The following is a 27,868-nucleotide window of genomic DNA, read 5'->3' as shown; positions in this document are numbered from 1 at the left end:
GAAATTTCCGTCTGAGACACTATTTTCGTAACTTTATTTTAAAAATATATTTAACTAATTAAACAATGGTATATTTACAACTTTACAAGTTTTGTAAAACATATTGTGGATGAAAATAATTGCCGGCATGACATTACAGAGGGGTGATTTTAGTGACATTAAAATATATTGTATAAACTATAAATATAAAAATATATACGCCTACGATAATAATTTATTATACTAGGTAATACATCAAATTTTACCTAACCTAACCTATGGTATTTGTTTTATCGTTAGTAGGTACCAAAGAATAATATTATAACTCCAAGGCTGTGAATTTAATGCATTTGCATGTTTATTTTTCGCTAAACATAAAATGGATTCGGCCAAAATTTGTTTTGACTTATTTATTGTTCAAATACCAAATCTTATTTTGCATATTTGATGGGGAGTTAGGGTATATAAAGGCATGTTTTAATGATTTCTTGTGTAAATGCTTTTTTTTTTTACTATTCTATTTCTAGTCAGGTATTTAAGGTATATTATTGACAATTGTAGGTACTATTGAAGTTGAGATTAAATTAATTTACTGATATTAACGTACATAACGCGCGGATGACGAAAATCGTTAGACAATCATTTTTAGTTTAGTGCAATCCATATTAATGACCAATGTGCGTCGTGCCTGCGTTCAAGTATTATTCATATTCGCGTTGATTCGTTTAATTATAAATCTAATAAAAAATTATAATGAAAAAATAAGAATAAAAGTTAAATTTTAATAGTTTTTTTTAAAAAATATTTTTGAAAAATGAGAACATAATATTTTTAAGCATATTTTGTCAGTTTTTAGTGCATACATGTTACATGCATGCATATTTAATAGTTTTTAATTAAGTGCATTAAATTCACAGCCTTGATTATAAGTTATTATAGTTATTTAAACAAATAATTATTATTGTAATTTTATAGTACTTTAAATTACTAAATTATTAATAATATGTTATAAGTGTATATAGTGTATACCAATATATAAGTTATTCAACACCTCTTAATTATAATATTATTGCTTTACTTAGGAACGTTTTTATAAAAATAATCATAGAAACACCGTAATAATGAACTGGCTTAAACAATTAAAAGTTTAACAGGCAACCAAAAATGCATCTATATCATAGTATTCAAACAAAAATACTTAAATAATTCAAATTTCAAACCAAATTTCAAAATAATTGAAATCAATTAGGAGGCACACATTTTAGACGTAACAACTACATCAACAATGACTACACATGAAAACCTGCTCGAAAGTGTACTACAATCTACACAGAAATTTAACTGCGGCTCATCAATTATTACGTTATTACCTTCAATTTTATTTTTTTATTATTTTTGGCGTTTATCCGAAACATATATAATAGCATACATGAATCCAATTCAAAGACCACGCCGTCTGCACAGAGTTCCAAAAAATACATGGTGGAAATTCTGGCTGAAGGTACTTATTATACATAATCATAATTGAAATAAAATCAAATAAAAATTAATTTTGTTGAAATAAAATTGTATAAACGAATTGTATCATGCATATTTTTTTATGATTAAAAAAGTGCTAGTAGTAAGTAATAACTACCTATTATTAAAAAAATAAGACAACTCACAAGTGTAGTAACGATTTGCAAGGGATTCAATGTTATGTTATTAATGGCGATTTTATTACCAGTCAATAATTACAAGAATGGTAATAATTCTAAAAATTATTTAAAATAATGGTTAGGTAGTAAAAGTGGTATTTAATATTATTATCACGTTCACTCGTTAAATAATCCAAAATGTGTTCAAGAATAAAATATAGTTAATATAGTTAGGTAATATAATACCTAGTTATGTAGAATACTCGTATATTTTTGAGTATCTTGATAGAACTGTTTAAATAATAATTGTATGTAAATAATTTCAATTAGAGTTTTTTTTTATGTATTTCGTGTATAAAGTATGAATTTAAAAAACATAATAAAAACAATCAAGTACACATATAATTATAAAAAAAATATAAGACTTAAATAAAGTTTTAAATATTGTAAAACGTAACTGTTGATAATAATATAACAGAGAACAATGTACTTAGTTATAATGTTATGATCTAATAAATAGCTAATATTATTAAGAAATTTTCTATTAAAATATAACATTTTTTTACATTTAAAATTATTTCACATTTATTATGCGAGCGTCATTTGTATTAATTATTCAAATACTTTACAGATAACACTTACTTCAATGTTAGTATGGAGCGGTAGTCAATGTTGGTCAGATGGATTAATACCTGTACTTAAAAATTACACGTTAGTTTTTCTCGCAATGGTACGTAGTTATTCGTTTTTTATTATGTTATTAGAAATAAAATACAGTGGAACCTCGTCACCTCGATAAGTCGAACCTCTATAAGTCGAATTTTCGATAACTCGAATTTTGTTTTCGCCCCCAACCGATTCGCGCTATCGAGGTTCCACTGTATATTAAAACAAACCGATTAATATGATTAGCAGATTAGGTACATTAATTATTATTCACTGCATTTTTAATTAGAACCCGACGATAATGTATGATTTTTAATTTAATAATATTATTCCCAATGATATTTGAACACATAATGCATTTTTCATTCGTGTAGATAAACAATTGCTTAGAACCACACTATGAAATGAACCAAACTGCTCTGGAATTACTGGAATGTATTTGTAATTTAATCGTTTGTTATTCTGTTGTGGCTTTTATACGCTGGTGTTACATTTATGTTGATAATAACTATCAATACACAAGAAGGAGATCGAGAATACGCCGAATATACAACTGGTAGTTACAATTACGCGTATTATATTATAGTATTAATATTTCTAAACTTAAAGAAATTATTAAAATATAAAACCTATTCAAAAAGTTTTTTAATATTTAAAATATAACATCTTAACTTTGTAGGTATTGATTTGTAAAATTAAAATTCGAACTTTTAATATAAAATTTAAAAAAGTTAACACTCGCCATAAAAATAAATAGGTAATGCAACTGATGAATAATATACTTGAAATAGCGAAGTGCATTTAATCTATATGACTTATATGCTAATATGCCTGAAATATTATTATCTTATCATCGATAAGTTGTCGACTTAACTTCATAGGTGAAATTAGATATTTGTATGGTTAGGCTAAAATATTTTAAAAATTGCTCCACTTCCTCGTCAAAAAAATATTAGCAATTCAAATTTGTATATATATATATTTTTTTTTTTTGTGATTGTGTTATAGAAGAACATATCTATATTTATACAATTAATACTCGGGGTTTATATTTTTGTTTAAATATTAAATATAATTAGATATTTGTAATTTTTTTTTATATTATAGTTATCTCTCTTTCTCTCCATTGGTTCAAGTTTTTAATTTAAACACCAAACAACTATAAATACAAATCTTGTGATCTGTCCCTTTCTTCTGCTGCGTCTCTATCTTTTTTTTATGATTTCTTTAATCATGCTAAATTATTATTATTTAGGTCCCTAAATTGCATTTTAAATACATAATTGAATAATGTATTTTCCATTCATTGATTTCACAATCAAAAACGGGTCTATATTTTTTTTTAGCACTTTTTTCTCAAATATTCTAGCCTCAGTTCTTCGACTTTTCTAAGAGCTCACGTCTCAGAACTGTACAGGAAAATAAGAAATAGAGACAATCCTATAAGATCTTGATTATACGATCTTAATTATAAAAATTATATTTAACAATTTGTATTTATTAAGTCTAATAAATAATAAAATAATTTAAGTCTAAGTGACTAATATATAGCAAATACTTTTTTTTTTTTTGATTAAACACGTTATATAATTTTTTTTTTGAAGTAAATATAAAATGTCTGACGTTTTATATATAGTTACAATAATGAATAAATTCAAAATAATGTTTTTTATTATTATTATTTAGGCGTACGCTGATTCCGGGGAGAGAAACAAGCGAACTAGGAGAAGATGGTTATTTGTTAATGCAAACTATTATACCTACAGAGCCCCAACAACATTCAGAGTTGATAGAAAATAACAATCCGAAAAAATTGAAAATTACTCAAAGTTGTCAAATGTCTACGAAATACAAATCAATTATTCCAAAAGTAATTGTGAGACGTAAATCCATATAAATTTTGAATCAATTGTTTGAACATATATATATATATACTATATTTCAATGATAATTTAATACATAATCAAAGTACTACTATAATTATTTAAATTATAATTGTATCTATATTTTATTTTCTCCGCTATGATAAAACGTGTTATCTAGCTATATTACTATTATTTTTTTCGTATAATAAAGAAGTGTGTTTAATAATTATATTACACATTTTATTCAAGTTGGCAGATATTGTCTTACTAGTGGCGCAGTATACCATTTTAATTTAAACATTTTTACGCACATTGCAAAAACACCAGACATGCACTACACTCGTGCACTCTACGTGCAGGATTGCAAGCTATATAGTTGCGTCCCAAAGATAGAAATTACAATAAGTGCCAAACGAAAATTGTTTTCGGAATATACGCATTTACGGATTTTAAGAGCGCCGGGGCACATCCATTTGGATTTCGTAATGCTTATTTTCACTACCTATACGTCCCCTAACTAATTTAGGACACATTATTAAATATTTATGTTGCAACTAGCAAGTATATATTATTTTAACTAAATTGATTTTATTCATTGATAAACAATTTGTCAATACGAATGCACATTGTAATTGTATAAGTTACAGTACACAAATACACGTAATATATAGCCAATAAAGGTATACACATAATAGGCAACAGTTATATCCTTATAACTTACACAAATATAATAATAGTTAAAATAAAATATATATTAATTAATATCAAACAAAAAATATAGATTAACATTCTGAAAATAATACAAATAAATCATTAATAAAATATTATACGAACAATATTTATGTCAAAACATTATAGATTAATTTTAATTAATTTCCTTGTTTTAACTAGGACTTATTCACACTGTTTTACTATAAGGTGATGGACAGGTGGAATTGATTCAAAGTCTCAAAAGTTAATAACAATAATATAATATATTGTAATAGACTATACTGATGACAAGGGCTGGGACTTGTATGTAAATACATATTTTAACATTATTTGTAAAATGTCTGCTTTTTATTTACATATTTCGTAAATTTTGACAATTTCGGTGGTTTAGTAGTATTATATACATTTATCCTTGGATAATAGTACTCGTAAAAATTATAAATGTATAATGCACATGGAAAATAAGTATAATATGAAAGTATTAGTTAAATATTAATAACTTGATTATAGTTTATCTTATTTGTTTCTGTTCGATAACTATACATTAATGATCTTATATTATACTTTATATTCAACAATTATTAGACAAGAGATATTTACAAATTTTAAGCAGTGTCAGTACTTGCGTTCGCGTGGTTTTATATTTTTTAAATTAAATTGATTAGAAAATAAAAACAATTAATTGTATATTATTCAAAAATTATTTAGAATTTAATTTAATTTTACACGTTAACATAATTTTAAATATTGTTTATTTTATACTACATATTTTGGCCATTTTAACTAAATATATTTGTACATATTTTTGGTTTTTCATTACATATTAAACCCAGCCCTACTGATGACTTTAGTAATTACTAATATTATATAGTAAAATGACTAAAGTTAAATGTTTTTTTTGGGGGAGGAGGGGGATGTAATCAACTTACTGCAATGCTATTTATAAAGTCAATTAACTTAATAGCAATATAAAAAATCATATCATTTTTTATATACATTCTATAGCGATTAGTGATATACCTAAGCTGAAAGATTCCGCTCAAATTTTTTTTCTTGTAAGTAAAATGATTTATGTATGATTAGATTCAAATTTAACCAATTAAAGTGACCTACTCAATGACCAATTACACTCAAGTACTCGACACTTAACTGTATGGCAGTTCAGTTACTTAGATACTTATGTACTTATTTTTTACTTGAATACTACTATTCTATATATACTTAAGAAATATAGATGTTCTTATTTATAAACTATAAAAACATACGAAATTTTTTTCTTAGACAGTATATTATTATAAAGATTGTGTTGGATAAGAAAACCTAACCGATTAAAGCTTTTGTAATAAAATGTACCTATCAATTATTAATTATTGACTATTGTGTAATGTGTATAATAAAATAATGAAAAATTAAAATTAAATTAACATTTATATAGACATCAATAATACGGGGTACTTATTAAAAATGTGAAATAAAGTAAGAAATATTAAGTTAAAACGAAAGAAATAAAGTAATGTAATCTTATTATTGAATAAGTAATTCAATCATTAGTAATTTAATGTATCTAATATAATTATCTACTGTTAAGGCGTGCGATCGATGTAAAATAAATATAATTAATAATATATCTGATCATTGGTAATTGTATTCTTATTTCTTATCTTTTACTTCTATGTGTGCTCTGTGTGATGTAGATGAATGTTTTGTGAGTATTACATGCATTATAGTAGCATTTATATTTTATAGCGTGTTATTTATATTTATTTTTTGTTAGATACTTATTAGGTAGGTATTTCGTGTTGGTGGTATTTTATGCATGATTTGACGATTTGACATAATATAACTCAATATGTAGTAGCCAGTATATAGTATGTATGTACCTATACTGCCATACAATCATACAGATACTGATTAATGTTTGTGGATAATGATTGACTGCCGTGATTATTTAGTTAGGGATTCTTGTTATAATCGTGTTAAGCTATTCTGTTTTTTTTTTAAATAAATTGTTAAATATTACAAATTATTTTAATTTATCAATAAAAAGTAACAGAAAAAAAAATAAAAGTAAAACAAAGTGTAAAAATGTAGGTAATACCTATGAATACCTTTTATTTCTAATAAAAGTATTCTTATAATTGTTGGAGTATTCGAACACGTATTCTGAATAATAAACCTAAATAGTCAGATATTTATTTGAAAATATAATTAAACATTTTCGAGATATACCTATTTTCAATTAAATATTGATCGTTATATCAAGTAGTTAGTTTTCCCTCATATTACATAGTAGATACTTTGTAAAAGTGCACATCGACAAATCTAAAAAAAATAGCACATTATAGGAATAGGATTCATGTTAAATAAATATATTATATAAAATAGTAGGTATTTTATATAATTCACTTTACAGTTTGCGTACTTGACGTATACTCCTATAAATTTACTATGAACTATGTATATAAATATAATGATTATAGAATAATTCAATAATCAATGGTAGGTAGTACATTATATAGTACGTAGTAAGCATAAAATAAACTGTGATATTTGTGATAAGTACTATAATAAATTACATATAAAAATTATAAAATAAATTCTAATCATTATTTATGATTAATGATTATAGAGCGGCAGATCGCGGATTTTTATGCAATTTCATATGATTTTCCTTTTCATATTTTTGGATTTTTGTCAGTAATCTTTACGAATCATAATGGGTATGGTATAAAGTTACTGGCCAAATTTATTTTTGCATATTTCTGAATATTTAATAATTATTGCATATTTTTTCATATTTGTACGAAATTCAAAATGTATTGCATTGGATTAAAGTAAAATTTAAAAAAAGTGAGCAAGTGGATATCGCTCTGCTGTATAGTAGAGATGGAGAGTAGATCACTGGTCACTATAATGGATGTGTTAAATTTGAATGCAATGACGAGTATCATTGTATACGAAAAACGATTCTGAACGGAAATGATTTGTCAGTCAATGATAATTAGTTGTATAATATATTATATTATTATTACTTATATTTAAATTGTAATATATCGTTATTTTACGCGATTTCGTAAAAAATTAAATTTCATACGCTCATAAAATGTTTTTTATATTGACGCTGGAATTTTTTTTTACAGTTACTTGAAGGAAAACTTATGGATAACCTAGTATTGGATTTTTGAACCTTAAGTATAAATCACAAAAATTTTATGAATTTTCAACTTCAAAATTCCTAGCAAATTTTCGCGATTTTCATATATTTCGTAAATATTTAAACTTTAAATGCTTATAAACAAAAATTGTGACTAACGATTTTTGATTTTTTTTTACTACGATAAGTTCAACTTATAATAAACCTTGTATTAAATTTTAAAGATTTTTTGTATAGGCAAATTTTTTTTATCTGCATTTTAAGAAAAAAAACTTAAAAAAGTCAAAAATTTCAATTGTCTATAAGTAGCTTAAAAAAGGTCAAAATATTTTGAAAATTTAATCGTAAATAGATAACGCTAATATAAACATTTGGTGAAAATTTTAAGTATTTACAATGATTCGTTTTTGAGTTATAGCAAAATCAAAAAATCGATTTTGTCAAAAAGTGGTTATGCGTAAAAATGTCCGTTTTCCGTTATTTTTTCAGGGTTTTTCCCGACGCTTTTGAAAACTAACTTTTGACCGCCCAAAGTACCAACTAGATGAATTTTCCTTTTCAAAGAGGTGCTGATGTTAAAAATCGAAACATATATTATTACTACTCCAAACAATGATGACAGACACAAAAATAAAAAAAAAAAACACACATCATTGTAAAATCAATACATTCATCGCTCCGTTCAGAATCTAAAATATAGTAGTATAGAATAAAAGAGAAAATGAAGATAAAAGTGATAATATTCTCTAGGTATGTAAATGTAATATGTATATTGTATACAAGAAATGTGTAAGATAATAGAAAACAAGTAGAAAATAATGTAATATAATACTTTTTATATATATGTTACGCCGAATTTATGAAATTGCCGATTTCATGAAATCAGCAACGTTGTCAGTTGTCACCGAATACGTGAAATCGGCAACTTAAAGTGCATAATACTGCCGATTGCGTGAAATCGGCAAGACCCTTCTTAAAAAATTATAAAACATAATTTAATTTAAATAAATGTATAAAACGCCAGAAATATAATAAAATCAAATTGTAATAATAAATATTATATGATTTATATGTATATAAAAAATAGTTTAAAAGTTAAAAAAGTTAAGTTAACAAATCTTGTTAAGTTAAGTTATTGAATGTTAAATGTAATATTAATAGTTTATATTCATAAAAAATAATATTCTTTGTTGATTAAAAAATTCCAAATAAATAGAAAATACTAATTTCCTTAAAAAATATCCTATTTTAACCAAAAAATATTGATACCAGTAACCAGCTAACAAACGTTGCTGATTGGCTGCTAAATTATGGTTCAAGAAAAATTTGAAAGTATGATTTCAATGATATGGGTGGGGCTGGGGAAATGCGTCTCCAGCCCCACCCCAAGTTTTTTATTTTTTCCGATTAAAAAATAGGCTTGCAAATTGTGAAAATATGCTTGCAAATAGTTGCTAAATGATTGCTAAATGTTGACTTGAAAAAAATGTCAACATTTTGAATGGGTGGGGTTGAGGACATGTACGTGCAATAAAAAGACCTCAATGACCAAGATAAAATGCTTGTACGTATCATAGCGTCTATCATCATATAGGTAATAAAGATTACGGCGTGGTAATGCCGATCAGCACGCGTGCAATTGTTGTTTATTTATAATCCACTATTTGTAATTATGTCATAATTATAATATGTTACCGAATTCATGCAATCGGCAGAAAAATGTCTGCCTAATTCATGAAATCGGCAATTTCGTGAATTCGGCGTAACATATATATATTACAAGTAATTAAGCAAAAAATGTGATGACAGACACAAAAATAAAAAATAAAAATAAAAAAAAACACACACATCATTGTAAAATCAATACATTCATCACTCCATTCGGAATCTAAAAAAAGGTTGTATCAAGCAAAAAAAATTAAAGTTCTATAGATATAATTAGATGGTAATGTTTCAACGAATTAACATTTTATGTACACTCATTTGAATTATTTAGTGATAGCAGTAAAAATAAATTACCTATATAAAAACTTAAAACATGACATTACATGAAAGCATTTCAATAATAAATTGAAATAAACGAAAAAATTTAAGCTATAACACTATTGAATTATATATATAGTTGTTTCACATATGCCCCAACTACTTGGGTTGATGTCGAACGATCGTTCTAATCTGTATTTATTTAAAAATATATCGACAGAAGACATTACAGCTTCACTGAAGAAAAATTAGTAATGCATAATATTATGTTTTTGGTATTCATTTTAATAATAGATAAAATAAAAATAAATATATTAATTTTGAAATTTATGATTAAAATTTTCTTGCACATTTATTGCATATTTTTACGATTTTGAGTTTTGACTACATACTATAGGTAGGTACATGGCATATTATATTGATACTTTTTAGTGCATAAAAATCCGCGATCTATTCATGAATCATAAACACTACCTATATAGATGTGTAGAGAATTTAAGTTTTCATTATGATTTGTGATAACAATTCATAATAATTACTAACATTATTAAATTGGTACCTACACAATAGTAAGTGTTTTATATCACCGTTTACCTCCATACCATATAAATTGATAAGCTGTTCTGCAATACGATAAAATTGATAATGGTTATCATTCAAAGATAACTTAAAAAAACTTTTGTCAATACTGAAGAGTCGGTTATGTAGGTAATTAATTAATGTTATAGTCTCGCTACGATCTATTTTTTTAAAGTATGTTTTCCGTTAAATGTCCAAAATTATATTTATTTAGTCTTAAAACCAAATAATCCCACATCAAATGAATACGACAATATTTATACAATTTCAATGACTCAGTGGACAACAGAAGGTGAGCTTAAAGTTAATTTTTAATCAACCGTGGGCGTATTTAATTTACAAATTATGAAAAGTGTCATGCTCAACAAACTCCAGACAATCATAGTGTGTTGATATTATTTTTTATTCACTTAAGTACTGATGCCCTGTGTACATTTTAATTTGACATAAATAAACAATATTGTTTTCTACTTAATCTGTGGTTGGTGGAACATACATTAATAATTTGCTTGCTTACAACTGTTTTAGGTATGGTGAATTGTACACATTGGAATGAAAATAATGATGTTAAACTCAGAAACCATCCGTTCACAAGAATGGGTGCCTTTTGTTACTCAACAAGTATTTACGTTGAATATTCAATTGAACACCCAGAGTTTTTATCAGTAGTTTTTAATTTTTTAGCAAAGACTCAGAAATTTAATTCAAATTAATGGTTACAATCTTTGTGATGATCCTGAATATACAGCTAATAAATCTTCATTTTATTACACACTACATTTAACAACAATGTGTGCTCCTTTGTATACTAGCGAAAAAGTGTGCGGTCATAATCCGAAATGGACAAAACTAGATATTTGTAGTTCAATTGGATCTGCTAAAGGTATTTAAATACTTAATTATATTAAACTATTACGTTTTGTTTTTTTTATTAAAATAACTTTAAAATATGTACCTATATATTATATAATACTTACATATTTGTCCTATGTTAAAAAATTGATTAACTTACAATTAACATTGATTTATATTCTACAACTTTATTTTAAAAAATTCCATATTTTTATATTTAATCTAATTTAATTTAAGCATTTGAGTATCGTACATATTTAGGTGCAATATAATTTTATTAAAAAAAATTATGCTTAAATCAACATTTGTCTTAAATAAAAAATTATAATTTTCAATTGTGATTCATAAAAACTGATTCAAACATAATATATAACTTAATCATAATCATACTCTGTTCAAGTTAAGAAATGTAGTCAGCAGTGACCAGTTTTCATCGGGCAGTGGTCAGACAACACCCGTTTGCTTATCCTTACTGAGACAACCATCTTTAAGTCTACCGTGTATAGAAGCCACACCTCTACACGATATTCAGCAGCCGACTATGTTTCTTAACTTGAATAAAGTATTGTATTTTAATTGTCCAACTCTGGCTATATTTATATAGAATATTTTATCATCATTTAAAAATGTAATCAAATTTTCTGATTTATAAGTAACTAAAATAATTATAGAAACAAATTAAAATATTTGTTTGAAAAAATTTAATTTACTTAAAGTATGGTAATTATAAACTTACCTCTAATTTAATATCTGTATTATAAATTAAAGTAGCTCATAATTAAAAGAAAAATTTAAAAAAATACAATACAATATACTATTAAAATGTTCACTGTGGATGACACAAAATGGCTTCAATTGACATTGTTTGCATATGCTGAATGATTTCAATTGGTGTTATGTACCTTATGTTATTAAATATACTATAATGTAATCAGTGCTATGTTTGAGCTATTCAATTTACTAGCGTAACCCAGTGTTATTTAATAAATACGTGCATTTTGTATATTCATTTTAAATTTTTAATATATTTTTTTTAAGCCTCGATTTGTTCAGCACTATAATAATTATACTTAAATATGATATAATATACTAACATGTTAAATAATATATGGATACGTCTGTTTGAATGACATGCATATCTAATGCTGTTTAGGATAGCATATTATATTATTAGTTTAAATATATTATGTCCTTTTATTTATTTTACATTAATATCCAAGTTATTGCTAAATAATGTCTTAAGTATTCGCCATATTTTCAAAAAAATACTTTTACTCGTTAGATATCAAACAACACATCATTAAAAAAAAAAAAAAAAATTAGAACAATATATACAAATCATCCATATTATAATTATTTATTATTATTATGATAGTATTTTTTTTATATAAATATGTTGGTTAGTCTATATTCTATATTTTTTTCAAGCGGTATGGCAAGTATCTTAAGTCTTAACCACAGAATTTAAAATAGAATAAAATACTCATTTTCCAATACTGTTCTCTTATTCAAGACTATGGCTATTAGCATGACTTCCACAATCTTAATGATATTCTTGATTCACGTTTTAATGCCACAATTTACAATTATCTATCATTGCCTATATTATTAGTTTTTGTAATGTTCTGTTTTGCTCATATTATATTTACTTGGTAAAAGTAGATTGTTTGTATTCTCACTCTGATTTTTCGATTTTTAGGATCATGTTAATCACATCTGTTGTATTCAGTTAAAATAGATCTGTTTATTGTATTTTATAACAATATAATAATATTATGGGCATAGGGGGCGAATAGGCCATTTTTGGCTTACCAGGAAATTTTCCTATCCGCCCATGATTATGGATTTTAAGACTGAAGAAAAATCAGTAAGGCATAAGAACGTAGTATTTTACATACCCAAGGAAAATACAAGAACCTTGAAAAGTCAACTTCTATAATATGATACAAAAACTTATTTTGAAATTGTTTTTGTACCAACAAAAATACTTTCATAGACTGAAGTAATTGTTTTTGGAAAGTTTGTGTTCTCATTATTGATTCAAAAAATCAAGAAAAAATGATTAAGATAGACAAAAGCTTATTTTTTAAGCCCAAAAATAATGTAGGCTGAATACTTCTGCAACAATGGATTTTTGGAGGATAAAATCATGAAACTAAAGAATGTTTTTGGTTCAGGTTCCTGATCAAATTAGGTGTGATAGCCCCCCTCCCATAGACTCCGGGATGTTTATTTTCGACAACTGATAAAATACATTGTCTTGCCAATAGCGTTTCGGCCGTATCTGATTTTATCGGTCCCTCAGTAAATATATTCTGAATCCGTGCCTAGATTAAACCATATCTACTTTCCTCAATGCAATATTGTTAAATATAAAAAGTGGAACAACAATTTATTCAAATTAGTGGTAGGTATACAACTCAAGCAAACTTGAAAAAGTGAGTGTTCAGAAAAATGGCAAACATAACAGCATAGCCCTTCATCGCCTTAAAATCATATTTAGCTGATTTTGTATGGAGACAGAATGTAAAAGAATTGAATAATAAATTATTAATATTCATTAAGTTTAAAAAAATCTAAATCCAATTTTCTTTAATAAATAATTACTAATGAATCGTTTATTATTGTTGTAAAACTTTTTCTTACATTTAACATCTTATACATATTAAAAAAATTCACAAAGTAGACATGATTTGTTAATATAAATGAAAATAAGATAGATTATAATATAAAAAAATGTAGGCAAATTTTAGCAGTTTAAGATAACAGGATTGTGATGTTTTCCTAAACAAGGTAGTCCCGTGTAACAAAAAAGTACCCATTGCATATTGCATACTTATAAAATTAATGAAATGTTTGTGTACATATTTTTTACAAATATTGTTATGAGTATACGTTCCAATACACCCATGATTGTACTATATAATTTAACAAATTTAGTTATTTAAATAAATCTTTTCAGTATGTTAATATTTTTTCAAGAGATAGAATTCTAATTAATTATTTTAATATGTACATTTGATGTTAGTATTCATAATATTATGTTAATTTAACGTTAGTTAAACTACGTAGTATATTAAAATAACTTTGTAACTTTACAGCTGTTGTTATACGATTGTGGAGAACTACTGATGACCAAACCAAAGTTTTGTTTGTTTGGGGAATTGAACTTAGTGGTCTTTTGTATATAACCCCAATGTCATTAGATCCAAAAATGTTTCATTCTAATTCTTTAGTATTTTGTATGACTGGAGGAAATTATACTGCTCCACATTGCATTGCTGAAGATCAGCCTACTTTAGCTCGAATCACTCATCTTACTTTACCTTCAAAAGATGTAAGAATAAGTGGTACACTTTTACAACTGACAAGGTACTATTCAATATAAGTTAACAATTTATCAATTTTAATATGTATCATACTTGTTATAGGATGCATAATATTCAACGAATTACTAGTAAACAAAGAGAAGCAGCTACTTTATTAAAAGAAAAAGTAGTTCAAGGTGAAATAGGTTTGAATGAAAATCGAACAGGAAGACATCAAAGTGCTACTATACGTAGATTGATGAATAAAGAAATTACTCAGAAACCATCTCGTCAAAGTATTTTATGTAGGCGAAAAGAAATTGAATTGGTAAAATTTAGAGTATTGTTGCTATGTCAAGAAAAATCTCGTAAGATTGTCCTTCTTCGTAATAAAACTCAAACTAGTAAAACATTTTATGATGCAAATTTTATAAAAAGTAAGTTCAGTTCAATTAATATTTTTATAAGTATTTATTAAAATGCTTATTATAAAGTAATGAGTCTATATAATATGTATTATTTGGACTGATTTATTCAAAACTTTTAAATGATACATTATTAAAAATTAACAGTTTTTTAAAGTCTTAAATTGCTTCATTTTCTTTTAAAAAATGTTTAAACATTTTATACAATATTTTTCTGTTAAACTAAAAGAAATTAGATAACAAAATATATCATACTTATGTCACACCAACTAAGTGAAATAACTATTTTCACAAAGTTAACATCCGCTTCATGAAATATATTTATTTTATAAAAATATGTTTTACTGCACAATGTGGATAATTGTATAATCTTTCCGCAAAAAAGATGAAATTTATTTTATCCAAATCGTGTTGTAAAATAATATTTTATACTTGAATATTATTTTTAGTTATTATCCAAAATAGGCTAGAGCAGTGGTTCTCAATCTTTTTAGTACCGCGGCCCAAATTTACCGCGAAAAATCTTTCGTGACCCACATGGTTTCACTTTTCAAAAAGTAGTTATAAAAATCAAAATTTGTATTATATAAATATGTATAAATTTGTAATATATATTTAGTATTTTATAGGTTTATAATCAATTTATTTTTATAAATGTACTTTTAATAATGAGGTGTAGCGAAATGTTTGCTTGTTTTCTGTTATAGTTAATAACAGCATTGACATCATAATTTAAAAAATTGATCGCAACCCACTAAAAATTGACTGACGACCCACTAGTGGGCCACGACCTTTACTTTGAGAAACGCTGGGCTAGAGTATTAGAGAGTACCAAGGACAATTAAAAGAATGACTAATATTCAATAATCGTTATTAAAACATACATACTTAGGGACCACCATACTACTTGATTTTAAGGAACATTTTATAGGCAACTTCTTAGACATTTGGAAATCAGCCTTGTCATTGCATACATCATGATCATTAGTAGTAGTAACTAGTAAGCCATATAAAACAATATTTCACTCATCACTCCTTTTATCACTCACATTATTATTACATTTATAGATTTAATGGCTAATGTACCTATGATGATTCTAGTTTTTTTTCTTGTTGAGCATCATATTAATACATTGTGGATTTCTAATTGGTCTTCCTGGATACTTGGTTCAACAAACTTAAACAAAGAGTCATCAAAAAATGTTTGTAATTTGGAAACATTTGTTCTTCTCAAAGTTGTTTATCAAAAAGGATTGTTTTATTTTTTAGTTTTTTGTAGTCAATACAGAAACTACACACAATTCTCATTTGACCTTGTACTTAATAATGGTACTTATATTTTATTTTAAAACTTCTAATACTCCCATCTTTATTTATACACCAAAAGTCAATTTTTTATTTAATAGGGTGCCATATTAGCAGCAAAGTATTAACATTTTATTTCAACCAGTTCATCGTTATCAGTAAACCATCTGAAATAGCTCCTAAAAATAAATGTTCTGCATCTATAAAAATACCACAGTCACAGTCATATGAGTATTTATTCTTAAAATATCATATATTTTAAATAGTACACACATTATTTAATATTTAAGAACTGTTTCAATTAATAAATATTAAATACAAATTATATAAAGTAAATCATATAACTTGTTTGTTCGGTTCAGACAGTTCAAGTAATTTGAAGTTAATAGTTATTAAATTGAATTACTGGGTTGATAGCTTATATATTTTGATCATAAAATCTGCTTTTAATATCTTACTATTGTTGATTTTCAACAATTAACTATTGATAAATAAATTACAAAAACTAAAAATGTTAGCTATGTGTAAAACATTAAATAATTTGTAATTAATATTTATTCATTACACCTACCCAGTTGATTTCAAATATTAAATAATGACTGTACGTGCTATTTAAAATTTATGGTATTGCAAAAATATATTTTGTTATTTACTTGTAGAATTTTATTTTGGTGAATATAATGTTTGTTTAAGAATGTATGATGATAAAATCAACAAATAACAAACCGATTCAAATTTAAAAAAAAAAGAAAGAAAATAATAATTCTATTGTAATTTTGTATGTGGTAAATATATGAGTAGTTTATCACTATTAATTATACAAAACTTATATCAACTAATATATTTAAACATTCTTTTTTATTATGTTATAAATAGATAGCAAGCTGATTGAAATGAACGAAACACTTTGCATTAATATCCATCAGCTAAAACAATTGAGCAATACATCTAACTCAATTGATACACTGTCAGCACTAAATAGTCAACTCATTTATCGAAAAAAACAACTTGTTTCAGAACTTAACTTTATATATCCTATAACTGAGGTAAAAAACTAATTACTATAAAATATATACAAGATATAAAATTTAAACTATAATAAAATTGATATACTAATCTCATAAAAAAAGAAAATTCTTATGTAAACAAAAATAATTTTTAAAGTTATAGTATTCTTACGTATCATAAATCATAATGTATACTACAGTAAATTACGCTTAATATGATCACTAGTTTATAGAATCAACCGTTTATTGGAATCAAAATTGAAAATTCTAAACCAGGTCTTATGTTACTAATGTTAAATTAACCTTTTATTAGATTTACCAAGTACTGGATAATTGAATCATTTTTAAGAATATTCTTATAGTTTTAATGGTATTTCAAACATTCATTATAAAAAAACAAATTTTTTTGAATAAGTTAAAAGGAACTATTCAAAAATATGTCGAAAATGATACTTTTCAGTTGTTTCAAAAGTTATAAGTACAATGTACCTACATACATCATTATTTATTTAAAAATCATATATATATATATATATTATATTAATTGAATATGGATTTTAATTGCTGGCTAATATAAAAATGAAATTAGTAGATTCTCAAGTACAATAAACAGTAGATAGTTTCTTTACTTTATTTTAATTTAATTTTAAAAATACATATAAATATAAACTCATCAATAGACAAAAATTTTTTTATGGAATCAATCGGTTAATAGAATCAAAATTATCTGAACCAATGTGATCACATTAAACGGAACTTACTATATTTATTTTATGTTTTATTTATTTTGGTTTTATTTTGAGTAGTGAAAATAATTTTAAAAATTATTATTATAAGAAAAATTTAATTTTTAACTAGAAAATAGTTTGTAATTTTTTGCGATTTTAACAAATTTAGTCAAAATCCTAACATTAAATACAATATATTATGCTGTATATTATGTTTAAATACTCATTTATTTTTAATATTTTTATACAGATCTAAGATAAACTTATGTGAAATTGTGTATTAAATTTTCAAGAACTTTGACCTAGCTAATATTTTTTTAACAATATTTATAAAAAAAATTAAAATTTGAAATGCCTAAAAATGAGTTAATTAAAATTTTATCATATAATAAAAATGATATTATAAATAATATTGTTAATTATTTAGAGATAAAAATGATTTGATTCTAATCACGTTTATATAATAACAAAAATGAACTATCAAAATATTTATTTATATAATAATTTATACTTTTTATATAAATATTTTTTCTTTTGAGATTGTTTTTCAATTGGAAAGTTCTTTTAATTATCTTAATTTTTATATATTGTGTATTTTAAATATTTTAATACAAAACTTACATTTACTAAAATATTGTAGAATCTTTAATTTTAATAAATTATATTTTTATTTAGGTATAAAAAGGTAATACTTCAGTATAATTAGTATCTCATATTTTGTTATTATTATTATTGTATTGAACTTAGATTCAGGAACAAGAGCCTTTTGCCACTAGCTCTATTTTATTAATTATTCACATTTTATATTAAATATGTACAAAAATATAATAATACAATTTTTTGGTTAATCTTGAATTAGGGACAATTAATTTTGTTATTTATTGTGTTGGACTGCAGACCGATTATTATCTATTTTTTTAACACTAAAAACTTTATCAATAAATAATTTTTTTTTTTACAAATTACTTAATGTTTATCTAATTTGTTTTATTTATGATATTGAACAAATAATTAATTTTTTTGTTTTTTTCAAGGTCAACGAAAATATTTCAATATGTGATGTTCATCTTCCAAACTCAGAAAACTTTGATGGCTGCAATGATATTCAATTGAGTATTGGTCTGGGTTATGTTGCCCATTTAATTCTTATGATTTCCTACTTTTTAAATATTCCTTTAAGATATCCAATTAACCACGTAGGATCACGTAGTAAAATTATCGATCATATTTCATTAGATATACAAGATAGAGAACGATTGTAAGTTTAAAAAATAAAATATGTGTATTTTTTTTTAACTAATTATCTTGTTTTCAGGTTTCCTTTGTTTGGTCGAACTAAAGCTCGATTAGAATTTAACTATGCCGTTTATTTGCTAAATAAAAATATTGCCCAACTTCGTTGGTACAATGGTTATAGCACTAATGACTTGCGTACAACTTTGTACAATTGTTTAGTTATGTTGCAACCACAATCAAGTTTGTACGTTTATATTTTTTTCTTCTGCTATAAGAACATAAGGTGTACCTAATTTAAGCTAATCTAATTGAACATATTCTCAACTAATAAATATATTTTATATTGATACATAATAATAACTAAGAACCATTAAGAAATATTATAGTTTCTTCATTTCTTATATAAGTGTTAAAAGAACCTTTTATTCACATGTGTTATCTTAGTCTAATGTGCATGTAACATATCAGATCTATTACCAGATAAGTGGTCCCTATTACACATGTAAATATATCATTAAATAAAGATTTATATATTTTTATGAAGTTTAAAAATATTAAAAATATAATCTATTTTATTCTGACATTAAAAAAATTTTTTATAATTTATATTATTATTTCTACAATAATTTATTTTAGATTTTAAAAGGTTAAATAATTATTTTTTTGGACAAAATAAGTTTGTCAATTAAATTAGTCTAATTTTCTAATCAAGTATTTAGCAATCAAATAATGTACATATTTAGTACTGTATTCAGTGACGGTCAAATGATTTAATTTATGGTTATGTCTAATATCAGTTTTATAAATTAAGGTAAATTAGTATTTTATTTATAACAAGTGTGAGGAGTGTGTTGTTATTGAATATTCACGATCATCGAGTGGGGTAATTCCCATATATTTTGTATAAGCAATAAAGCAACTAAATATTAATAATAACAGCCTTGTTTCTAGAATGAGTCTAGAATCCAAATAATAATATATTATGTATATAATCATAGGTGTTGTTTTGAGAAAAAAATAAAACAAAATTTAATACATTAACATTATAGTACAATATACATAAATTTAATTGTTCTAAATATTAAAGAAAAAAAGTCATGGGGGATCTATGCCCCTCATCCTTCCCCCATTTGATCACCACTGACTGTATTTGATAGGATACCGCAACCAAGTGTCAGTTAGTGGGCTCTCTTTTCGTTATTTTCTTCATTCAATATAATGGTTTTATCAAAAGTGAGCATCTTTGTTAGTTCTTAATAAATTATAATAATATTGCTTAATAAATATAATTTTAATTCGTGGAACATTAACTACATGAATCAATTACACGTGATTATTAAATACACAGACTTCATGCATATGTGTATTTAAAGAACACATTTAAAATCGTTACCTCTATACCAGATTCTTCACTTTATGTATAATCAATATTATAGTAAATTGACCTATTATTTGTAAAGAAGAAATAATTTTTTTCATACTGTTATTTTAAAATGAGTTATCTAAATTTGAAAAATGAATTATTTATGTATTAATAACTCATTTTAAAATAAAAAATATGGGAAAAAAATGTATATTCTTTTTATAAGTGATATGTAGATTTGCACCAATATTAACTATAAACAAACTGTAGTATAATTTGATATCTAGATTTTCTATGTCATGCATGCATATTATGGAGACAACACAAGAGAAAATAAGTGTACAAAGTTACATTAAAGTATAATTTTACTAATTTTTCTAATTATTGAAATCATATTTTATTAAAATCAACAGTTTATATGAGTGAATGACTACATAAATTTCCTTGTTTTATGATTGATTATTAAAATTTATTTATTTTTGTATGGAAAATAAAATATAATATCTTATTTATTAAAGAGGACGCCATACCCGCATGTGTTGTCTCTGTCTTACTAACGTACATCATAACAAATTTTCGTTCAGAAGAATACATTTTATGATATTAGCTTTAATATTAGAATAAATTTACCTATTATCAAATTTAAAGGTAAGAATATTATCTAGACAATGACATATGCTTTTATTGATATTAATCATTTTAAAGTGAGTTATGAACATTTTAAAATTGTAATATTTTACATAGCTATAACTCACTTAAAAATAATAATGTCAATAAAAGCATATGTCATTGTCTAGATAATATTCTTACCTTTAAATTTGATAATAGGTAAATTTACTCTAATATTTAAGCTAACATCATAAAATGTATTCTTCTGAAAGAAAATTTGTTATGATGTACGTTAGTTTAGTAAGACAGAGACAACACATGCGGGTATGACGTCTTCTTAATTTAACAGATATTAAGAATACATAACCATATTTAATGCATTCATTTACTACATTAATTTATGACAATCTTAATTTTTGATTATTGTAAATTGTATTAATATACATTTATCTAATCCAATTATTATTTAGATTAAAACTACAAACCTCAAAATTTACATCTTCAAATTCTTCATTAGAATCTTCTTTAAACATACCACCAAGATCTTCCCGAGATGTTTATAAAGAAGATACTAGTAGTTCAGATGATTCAAAGATAAAAGGAATACCTCACTCTTCATCAGATCCGTCACTAGCTGAGGATAAAACTCAAGCATATAATGATTTTAACTCATCATAACATGTATTGAATATCACTCAATTTATATTGGCCAATGTTACCGACTGTTATATTAATTAAACATTTTAAGACTGGTCTGTTTGATTACTAAGTAATTTTTAATTCATTATTCTTATTACCGTTTATTATAATAATTATAAATATTTCATTATTATTTATTTATAACCAATTTGAATGCTATTACTATTATTTATGAGTATTCAACGTTTATTAGTTTTTTATAATATACTTACACAAATATTTAACAATGTAAAAATATATTTTATATCATTATTTAAGATGTATGTTATTACTTATTTGCTATTTGTAATATAAGGTAGCTTACAAAATTTTTATCAACTATTTGTAAAAAAGTTTTGAAAATGTTAAAATAATATAACAGTAAGATATAAATTATTTTAGGTACCTATTTCAATTTATTCAATAAAATAAATATAATTTATAAATTATGTTGAGAATACAATGTGTGATAACATAATCTAGGTAAAAATCTCCCGCCTTTTTTAATGGAAGGCCAAATCTTAAATATGTTTCGACACCGCAAGGTAGAATAGTTTAAGATAGCTTGAAAGGTAATAAAATTTAAGAAAGATAAAAATTATTTTATAATTCTTTAACTGTTATACCTTTATAAGTTTAAAAAATAAAAAAATAATTGTATGTTTCATTACCTAATAAGAAGTTTTAAATTGCTCATATTTTAACGATTGAAAACAATTGATAAATTCAAATGAATATAGTATTTTCTAAATATCAGATAGCTTGACAGACACATTTGAAAAAAATTGTGCGTAGGTTGGAAATTTCTGGTCTAGGTTATAAAATTCTTGTAATTAATATCATATATTATATTTAAAATTAATTTTATACTTTATTTATTTTTTTTATTATTTTGATACTAAATAATCAAACAATAAATTATTTCCATATATAGTTATGTTGAATGTATGTGAACGAAATTCTCATGTCAATTTTTTCAATTCAGATTAATTTACTTGTATACTTAGCGTGAACATTAGTAGTTAATTCATAATAATCTAAATCAATTTAATCTTCATTTTAAATGATGTAGCACTAGAAAACTATTAATTTTTATTAGTCTTATGCTATGCTTTACATAAAAAAATTCTTACTTATTTCCAAGAAAAACATCAAACGAGAAATAAAAAAAAAATCAAGAGCTTACTTATTGACTCACTTTTGATCAGATTTTGTCAACTTTATATTTAATTTAATTTGACTTAAGCATTTAAGACATTAACTACAAAAATATTGTCTTAAAAAAAATATGCTAAACTCGTTTTAAAACCAAGCATAGTTTAAAATTAAAATATAAAATATCAACGAAAATCCTTAGTTAAGATTTAACTTTTTATTTCATTTTATAAATGGAATAATTTTTTGGTTGTAATGATTACATTATGAATATGTGTAGTTACTCCCTATAAATTGTTTATTTTTACTATGTTAACATTTGTATGAATTAATTTTTTTATTTACAAAATAAAACAATTTTTTTGTTTTTAAATAATGTGCATATTAATTTTTGTTTTTATAATAAAATACTTGGATGAGTATTATAGACTAAATTTCAATATACTAAACAAATTATGAATATGGTTATTTACTTTATTCTAGAGCTCTCGGTCTGGTACGTGTATTAATATACACGTGTACCCGTAGTCCGTACCTTAAATAGTAAAGTGTATGAATACCCGTGCATTTAATTACACGTGTTTTTAAAGTTCGTGTACACGTGTATTAAAATTGTATCTACCCGTGTGCTTAAGGTTCAGTAGTTTTTATAAACTTTAAGATGAATATCATAAAATAAAATTAATAATATTGTTAAGTGATACTGACGTGTAGAATACTATTTTGTGGTATTATTTCACTGAGTTAATGTAATCTTATGTCATTTGTGATCACCCGATAATTGCCAATTACAAATAGATATAGTATAGATAGTAGACACCAATTTTTGTAACATACAGGTAAAATCCAATATTGATATAATGTTGAAACTATTATAACAGTGAGATAGGTATTAAATAATAAAGATAAAAACACTCGAAAATTCATTGTGTTAATAATAAAATATAAATTACACATTATTTTGAGTGATTTTTATTTCATTTGTGTCTTGTGTGTTGTACAAAATTATATGAAATTTTTGTACGTATTTAAGTTTAATTTTTTTTATTAATTTATAAAATGAGTAATAAGTGTAAAAGTTGGGTGTGGCTATACGCTAAACGTGAAGGCGACAAAGCGTATTGTGATTTGTGTAGTGAAAATGAAAATAATGAATTTTGCTGTATTGGCGGAACAACAGGTTCTTTGGGTAGACATTTGAAAACTATTCATGGTATAAAACCACTCACGACTGCATCACGGAGGTATGTACTATGTACTTAATATACATATTAATATACATATATTATATATATTATATTTATTAACTATAGGTAAATTAAAATTATTATTTTTTACAAAAAATATTTGGTGCTATTCTCATATGGTCTATCTGTATTCAAAGGTTCCTAATGATTGGATGGTCCAATACTTTTTTATAAATATTCTAAAGATTAAAATTATTATTGATATAAAAACAGTCAATCCCGACAAAATTGTATAATAATTTACTTAAACGCTTAAACGAAACCCTGAATAAAAATTTTTTAATTTAATTTATATTTTTTTTACATAAGTACTGTTGACTTTGGTGAAAATGTTGTGTTCGTAGGACTACTATTTTTGTATTTAAGACTAATACTAAAAACAATTTCTACGAAAACCTCGTTTTAATCGTTTTTTATAATTTTTGGGTAATTAACGCCTAAATTTGGAAAAAGTTTAAAATGTATACATCATTGTAAAACCAATACATTCTTCGTTTCACTTAGAATCTAAAATTGATCAATTTGTTGAAAAAATTAATTAAATCATTAAAATAAGCGTATAATATTTAATCTTATATTCATAATAAGTAAAAATGCCTAGTTTATTTACTGTCCGGGGGTTCTTTGCATTATATTCCTTAAAAAAATTCTATTATCCGAACTTTCACTCATCCTAATTCGGTGTGGTCCTAATTAGATCGGATAATCGAGGTTCTACTGTATTAATATTCCAAAACTTTATCTCAAATATTAAAAATATTATTAAAATAAATTTTAACAAAACAAGGTATGAGAAATTAAAAAATAGGTACTTTTTTTATATTTTTCGATAATACAGGGTTACTTCTGGTCATGAACTGGATAATGCCGATACCTTAACCAGTTCAACTACGACTGCAAGTTCTTCAGAAACACATAGTTTGGAAATTGATATACCAATACCTAGGAAACGTCGACGAACTTATAGGAATCGGGAGGACGATCGAATTTGCAGCTTCGAAAAAACAGAGCAGATACATCAAGCATTAGCAAAAATGATAGCCGTGAATCAAATGCCGCTATCTTTTTGTTCAAGTGAAGGTTTTAAACAGTTTATGACAGTTGTCGAACCTAACTACAAAATATGCAAGGAAGGAGCAATAAAATCAAGATTGAACTGAGTTTATTCATATACTAAATAAACATTTAAGTTCAATGATTAAACAATGACAGCATATTAAAATATAAACATTATTGTTGTTATAGATTTATCTTTAAATATACGTTCTAAACTAGTGCCAGTGGACATACGTTCCACTTATTCCTATTAATAACAACTTTTGGAAACGTTATATTAAATATACCAGCTTTTTGACTAAGAAAAATATGTTGTAGGTCATATGGAAAATTAATTTTTGTGCAAAAAGACTAGGCTCTTTGCAATGGGGTAGCCCATTTGCAAACTACTTATTATTTTTCCAAACCGCCTGCTGTTTTTCAGGCTCATTGCATACAGACTAACAGCAATTAGACCTATTAAGAACTACTTACTATTTTTTTCAAACGGCCTGCTGTTTTTCAGGCTCATTGCATACAGACTAACAGAAGTTAAGCCTTTTAGGAACTACAATCATTTTATGGTAAAAACCATTTTAATTATTTTATTTTAAGGGTTATTAATAAAAACACAGTACAATATATGTAACATGTAACATTATTATTTACTACTTATTACTTATTAATTGTATACAGTTGTTGACTATTGAATTACTAGTTGTATCATATATTACTAATAGAAAAAAAAAATGTAACATTATTATTTGGACGGATGTTGTGAGAAATATGACAAGTCAAAAATGCAAATTTTTCAGGAAAAGAAAAAAAAACTTTTCTATTAATTTTTGTTTTTAATTTGTTAGAATAGTTATTTCTATCTCATAGACATAGTAATTTTTAGATTTACATTTAACTTAAATCATTTTAAGACTTTTGTAAGTGACATGGCATTAATGACACAAACAATAACTGACTTTACACCTTCTGCACATATAACTTAGTTGTAATAATACCCACTAACTAGGTTTTATAAAAGTCAAAGCTATCAGTGACAGCTATCACACTATGTTGATTAATACACACAATATTTTTTACTAGTTAGGTTCCTAATACCTACTTAGTTAATTAACAACTTTGAAAAAAACAGTTTTATAAAATATTACCTAAACAAGAAAATCAAAAAATAAATTTATAATAAATTAAAAACTGTAACTATTTCAATATTTTAGAAATAGATGTATTATAATAATAGTATAATACCTCTAAAATTGGTATTTCAAAAAATGCTATTTCAGAAATAGCATCAAATATTGTAACTATTGTCCATAGTTGTTTAACTGTGTCAGTTTTAATTTTATGATAATTGGTAACTTCATTGTTAAATTTGTTCATAACTGTTATAATTTCCATATTATGCACTCGTAAGTATTAACGCATTTGTTGAAATACACTCGAATTACTAACTTAAAGTATCCACCTACCTACACCATAACCACAAAAATATGTACAGTGAAAAGTTATAATATAATCTACTAAATAGTCATTATTTTGTAGATTCGATCATTTATTGGATATACGTTGTCAATCCGTATCTAATCATAAATCCTACATAGTACACAACACTGTTATTATCAATAACTATTAAAATAAATAAGAATTGATTTCAAATAAAACATTATAAATATTTATAAAAAATTGATTGTGCTTGTCACAATAAAGTAGCTCTCTGCTTAAAACTATTGTAAATTCAAACACTAATACAACAGCTAAAATGATAAGAACAACTAAAACATGAAAAAACTATAGCCAATGAACAAATATATAAATATAATTTATATTTTACACAAGTTTTTAACAATAATATTAACTATATTCATGACAAATAGCTAAAAATGTTCATAATTTAGAAAAAAGGATATTAAAAATTTTTAAAAATTCATTATTAAAAAGACAAATGAATATATCAAAAACGACCAAATCTTCAATTTTAGGTAAAAATAAAATAAAATATAAATATAAATAATTATACAAAATAAACTTTGTACTTACAGCAAAAAACTTGATAGTGTTTGTCACAATCAAAAAGCATATTAATAATAATTTTTGTAAATTAAAATTCAAATATGATTGTGCTAAAAAAATATACTAATAAACCATGAAAATACATAGCTAATGAAAGAAAATACAAAAATATAAATTATGTATTACAATAATTTTAAAGAATCATATTAAACACATTATTCTTAAATAAATAAAAATTTTCATAATTTAAGAAATTGGGGATTTAAAGTTTATGAAAATTAAATTATAAACTGACAGGTGAATATAACAGGGGAAAAAGATCCA

At 24.3% G+C, this 27,868-nt stretch overlaps 3 protein-coding genes across 3 annotated transcripts; all 3 read left to right on the top strand.

The window, feature by feature from the left end:
• The first annotated feature begins 1,264 nt into the window (after nucleotides 1–1,264).
• On the top strand, nucleotides 1,265–4,179 carry LOC132924144 (uncharacterized). The gene is made up of 4 exons (XM_060988269.1): nucleotides 1,265–1,480; nucleotides 2,248–2,346; nucleotides 2,657–2,838; nucleotides 3,969–4,179. Exons 1-4 carry the CDS (start codon nucleotides 1,265–1,267, stop codon nucleotides 4,177–4,179), a joined length of 708 nt encoding a protein of 235 aa, XP_060844252.1.
• A 6,485-nt stretch (nucleotides 4,180–10,664) lies between these two features.
• On the top strand, nucleotides 10,665–22,481 carry LOC132926948 (UV radiation resistance-associated protein). The gene is made up of 9 exons (XM_060991374.1): nucleotides 10,665–10,866; nucleotides 11,103–11,195; nucleotides 11,259–11,457; nucleotides 14,528–14,798; nucleotides 14,858–15,171; nucleotides 17,341–17,510; nucleotides 19,234–19,457; nucleotides 19,515–19,679; nucleotides 21,878–22,481. The coding sequence occupies exons 2-9, from the start codon at nucleotides 11,127–11,129 to the stop codon at nucleotides 22,083–22,085; spliced, it is 1,620 nt and encodes a 539-aa protein (XP_060847357.1). The 5' UTR covers nucleotides 10,665–10,866; nucleotides 11,103–11,126; the 3' UTR covers nucleotides 22,086–22,481.
• A 1,766-nt stretch (nucleotides 22,482–24,247) lies between these two features.
• LOC132927997 (uncharacterized) lies at nucleotides 24,248–26,068 on the top strand. Its single transcript, XM_060992550.1, has 2 exons — nucleotides 24,248–24,484; nucleotides 25,326–26,068. Exons 1-2 carry the CDS (start codon nucleotides 24,300–24,302, stop codon nucleotides 25,645–25,647), a joined length of 507 nt encoding a protein of 168 aa, XP_060848533.1. The 5' UTR covers nucleotides 24,248–24,299; the 3' UTR covers nucleotides 25,648–26,068.
• Nucleotides 26,069–27,868: the final 1,800 nt, after the last annotated feature.

Source organism: Rhopalosiphum padi, chromosome 3 (genome assembly GCF_020882245.1).
Source record: "Rhopalosiphum padi isolate XX-2018 chromosome 3, ASM2088224v1, whole genome shotgun sequence".
Lineage (NCBI taxonomy): Eukaryota > Metazoa > Arthropoda > Insecta > Hemiptera > Aphididae > Rhopalosiphum > Rhopalosiphum padi.
This window is presented reverse-complemented; position numbering and strand designations above follow the sequence as displayed.

Coding starts and splice junctions, on each gene's coding strand:
- LOC132924144 (XM_060988269.1), top strand. CDS start 1,265: ATGACTACACATGAAAACCTGCTCGAAAGTGTACTACAATCTACACAG. Junction 1,481..2,247: donor GGTGGAAATTCTGGCTGAAG/GTACTTATTATA, acceptor AATACTTTACAG/ATAACACTTACTTCAATGTT. Junction 2,347..2,656: donor CGTTAGTTTTTCTCGCAATG/GTACGTAGTTAT, acceptor TCATTCGTGTAG/ATAAACAATTGCTTAGAACC.
- LOC132926948 (XM_060991374.1), top strand. CDS start 11,127: ATGAAAATAATGATGTTAAACTCAGAAACCATCCGTTCACAAGAATGG. Junction 15,172..17,340: donor TGATGCAAATTTTATAAAAA/GTAAGTTCAGTT, acceptor TGTTATAAATAG/ATAGCAAGCTGATTGAAATG. Junction 19,458..19,514: donor ATACAAGATAGAGAACGATT/GTAAGTTTAAAA, acceptor TCTTGTTTTCAG/GTTTCCTTTGTTTGGTCGAA.
- LOC132927997 (XM_060992550.1), top strand. CDS start 24,300: ATGAGTAATAAGTGTAAAAGTTGGGTGTGGCTATACGCTAAACGTGAA. Junction 24,485..25,325: donor CTCACGACTGCATCACGGAG/GTATGTACTATG, acceptor TCGATAATACAG/GGTTACTTCTGGTCATGAAC.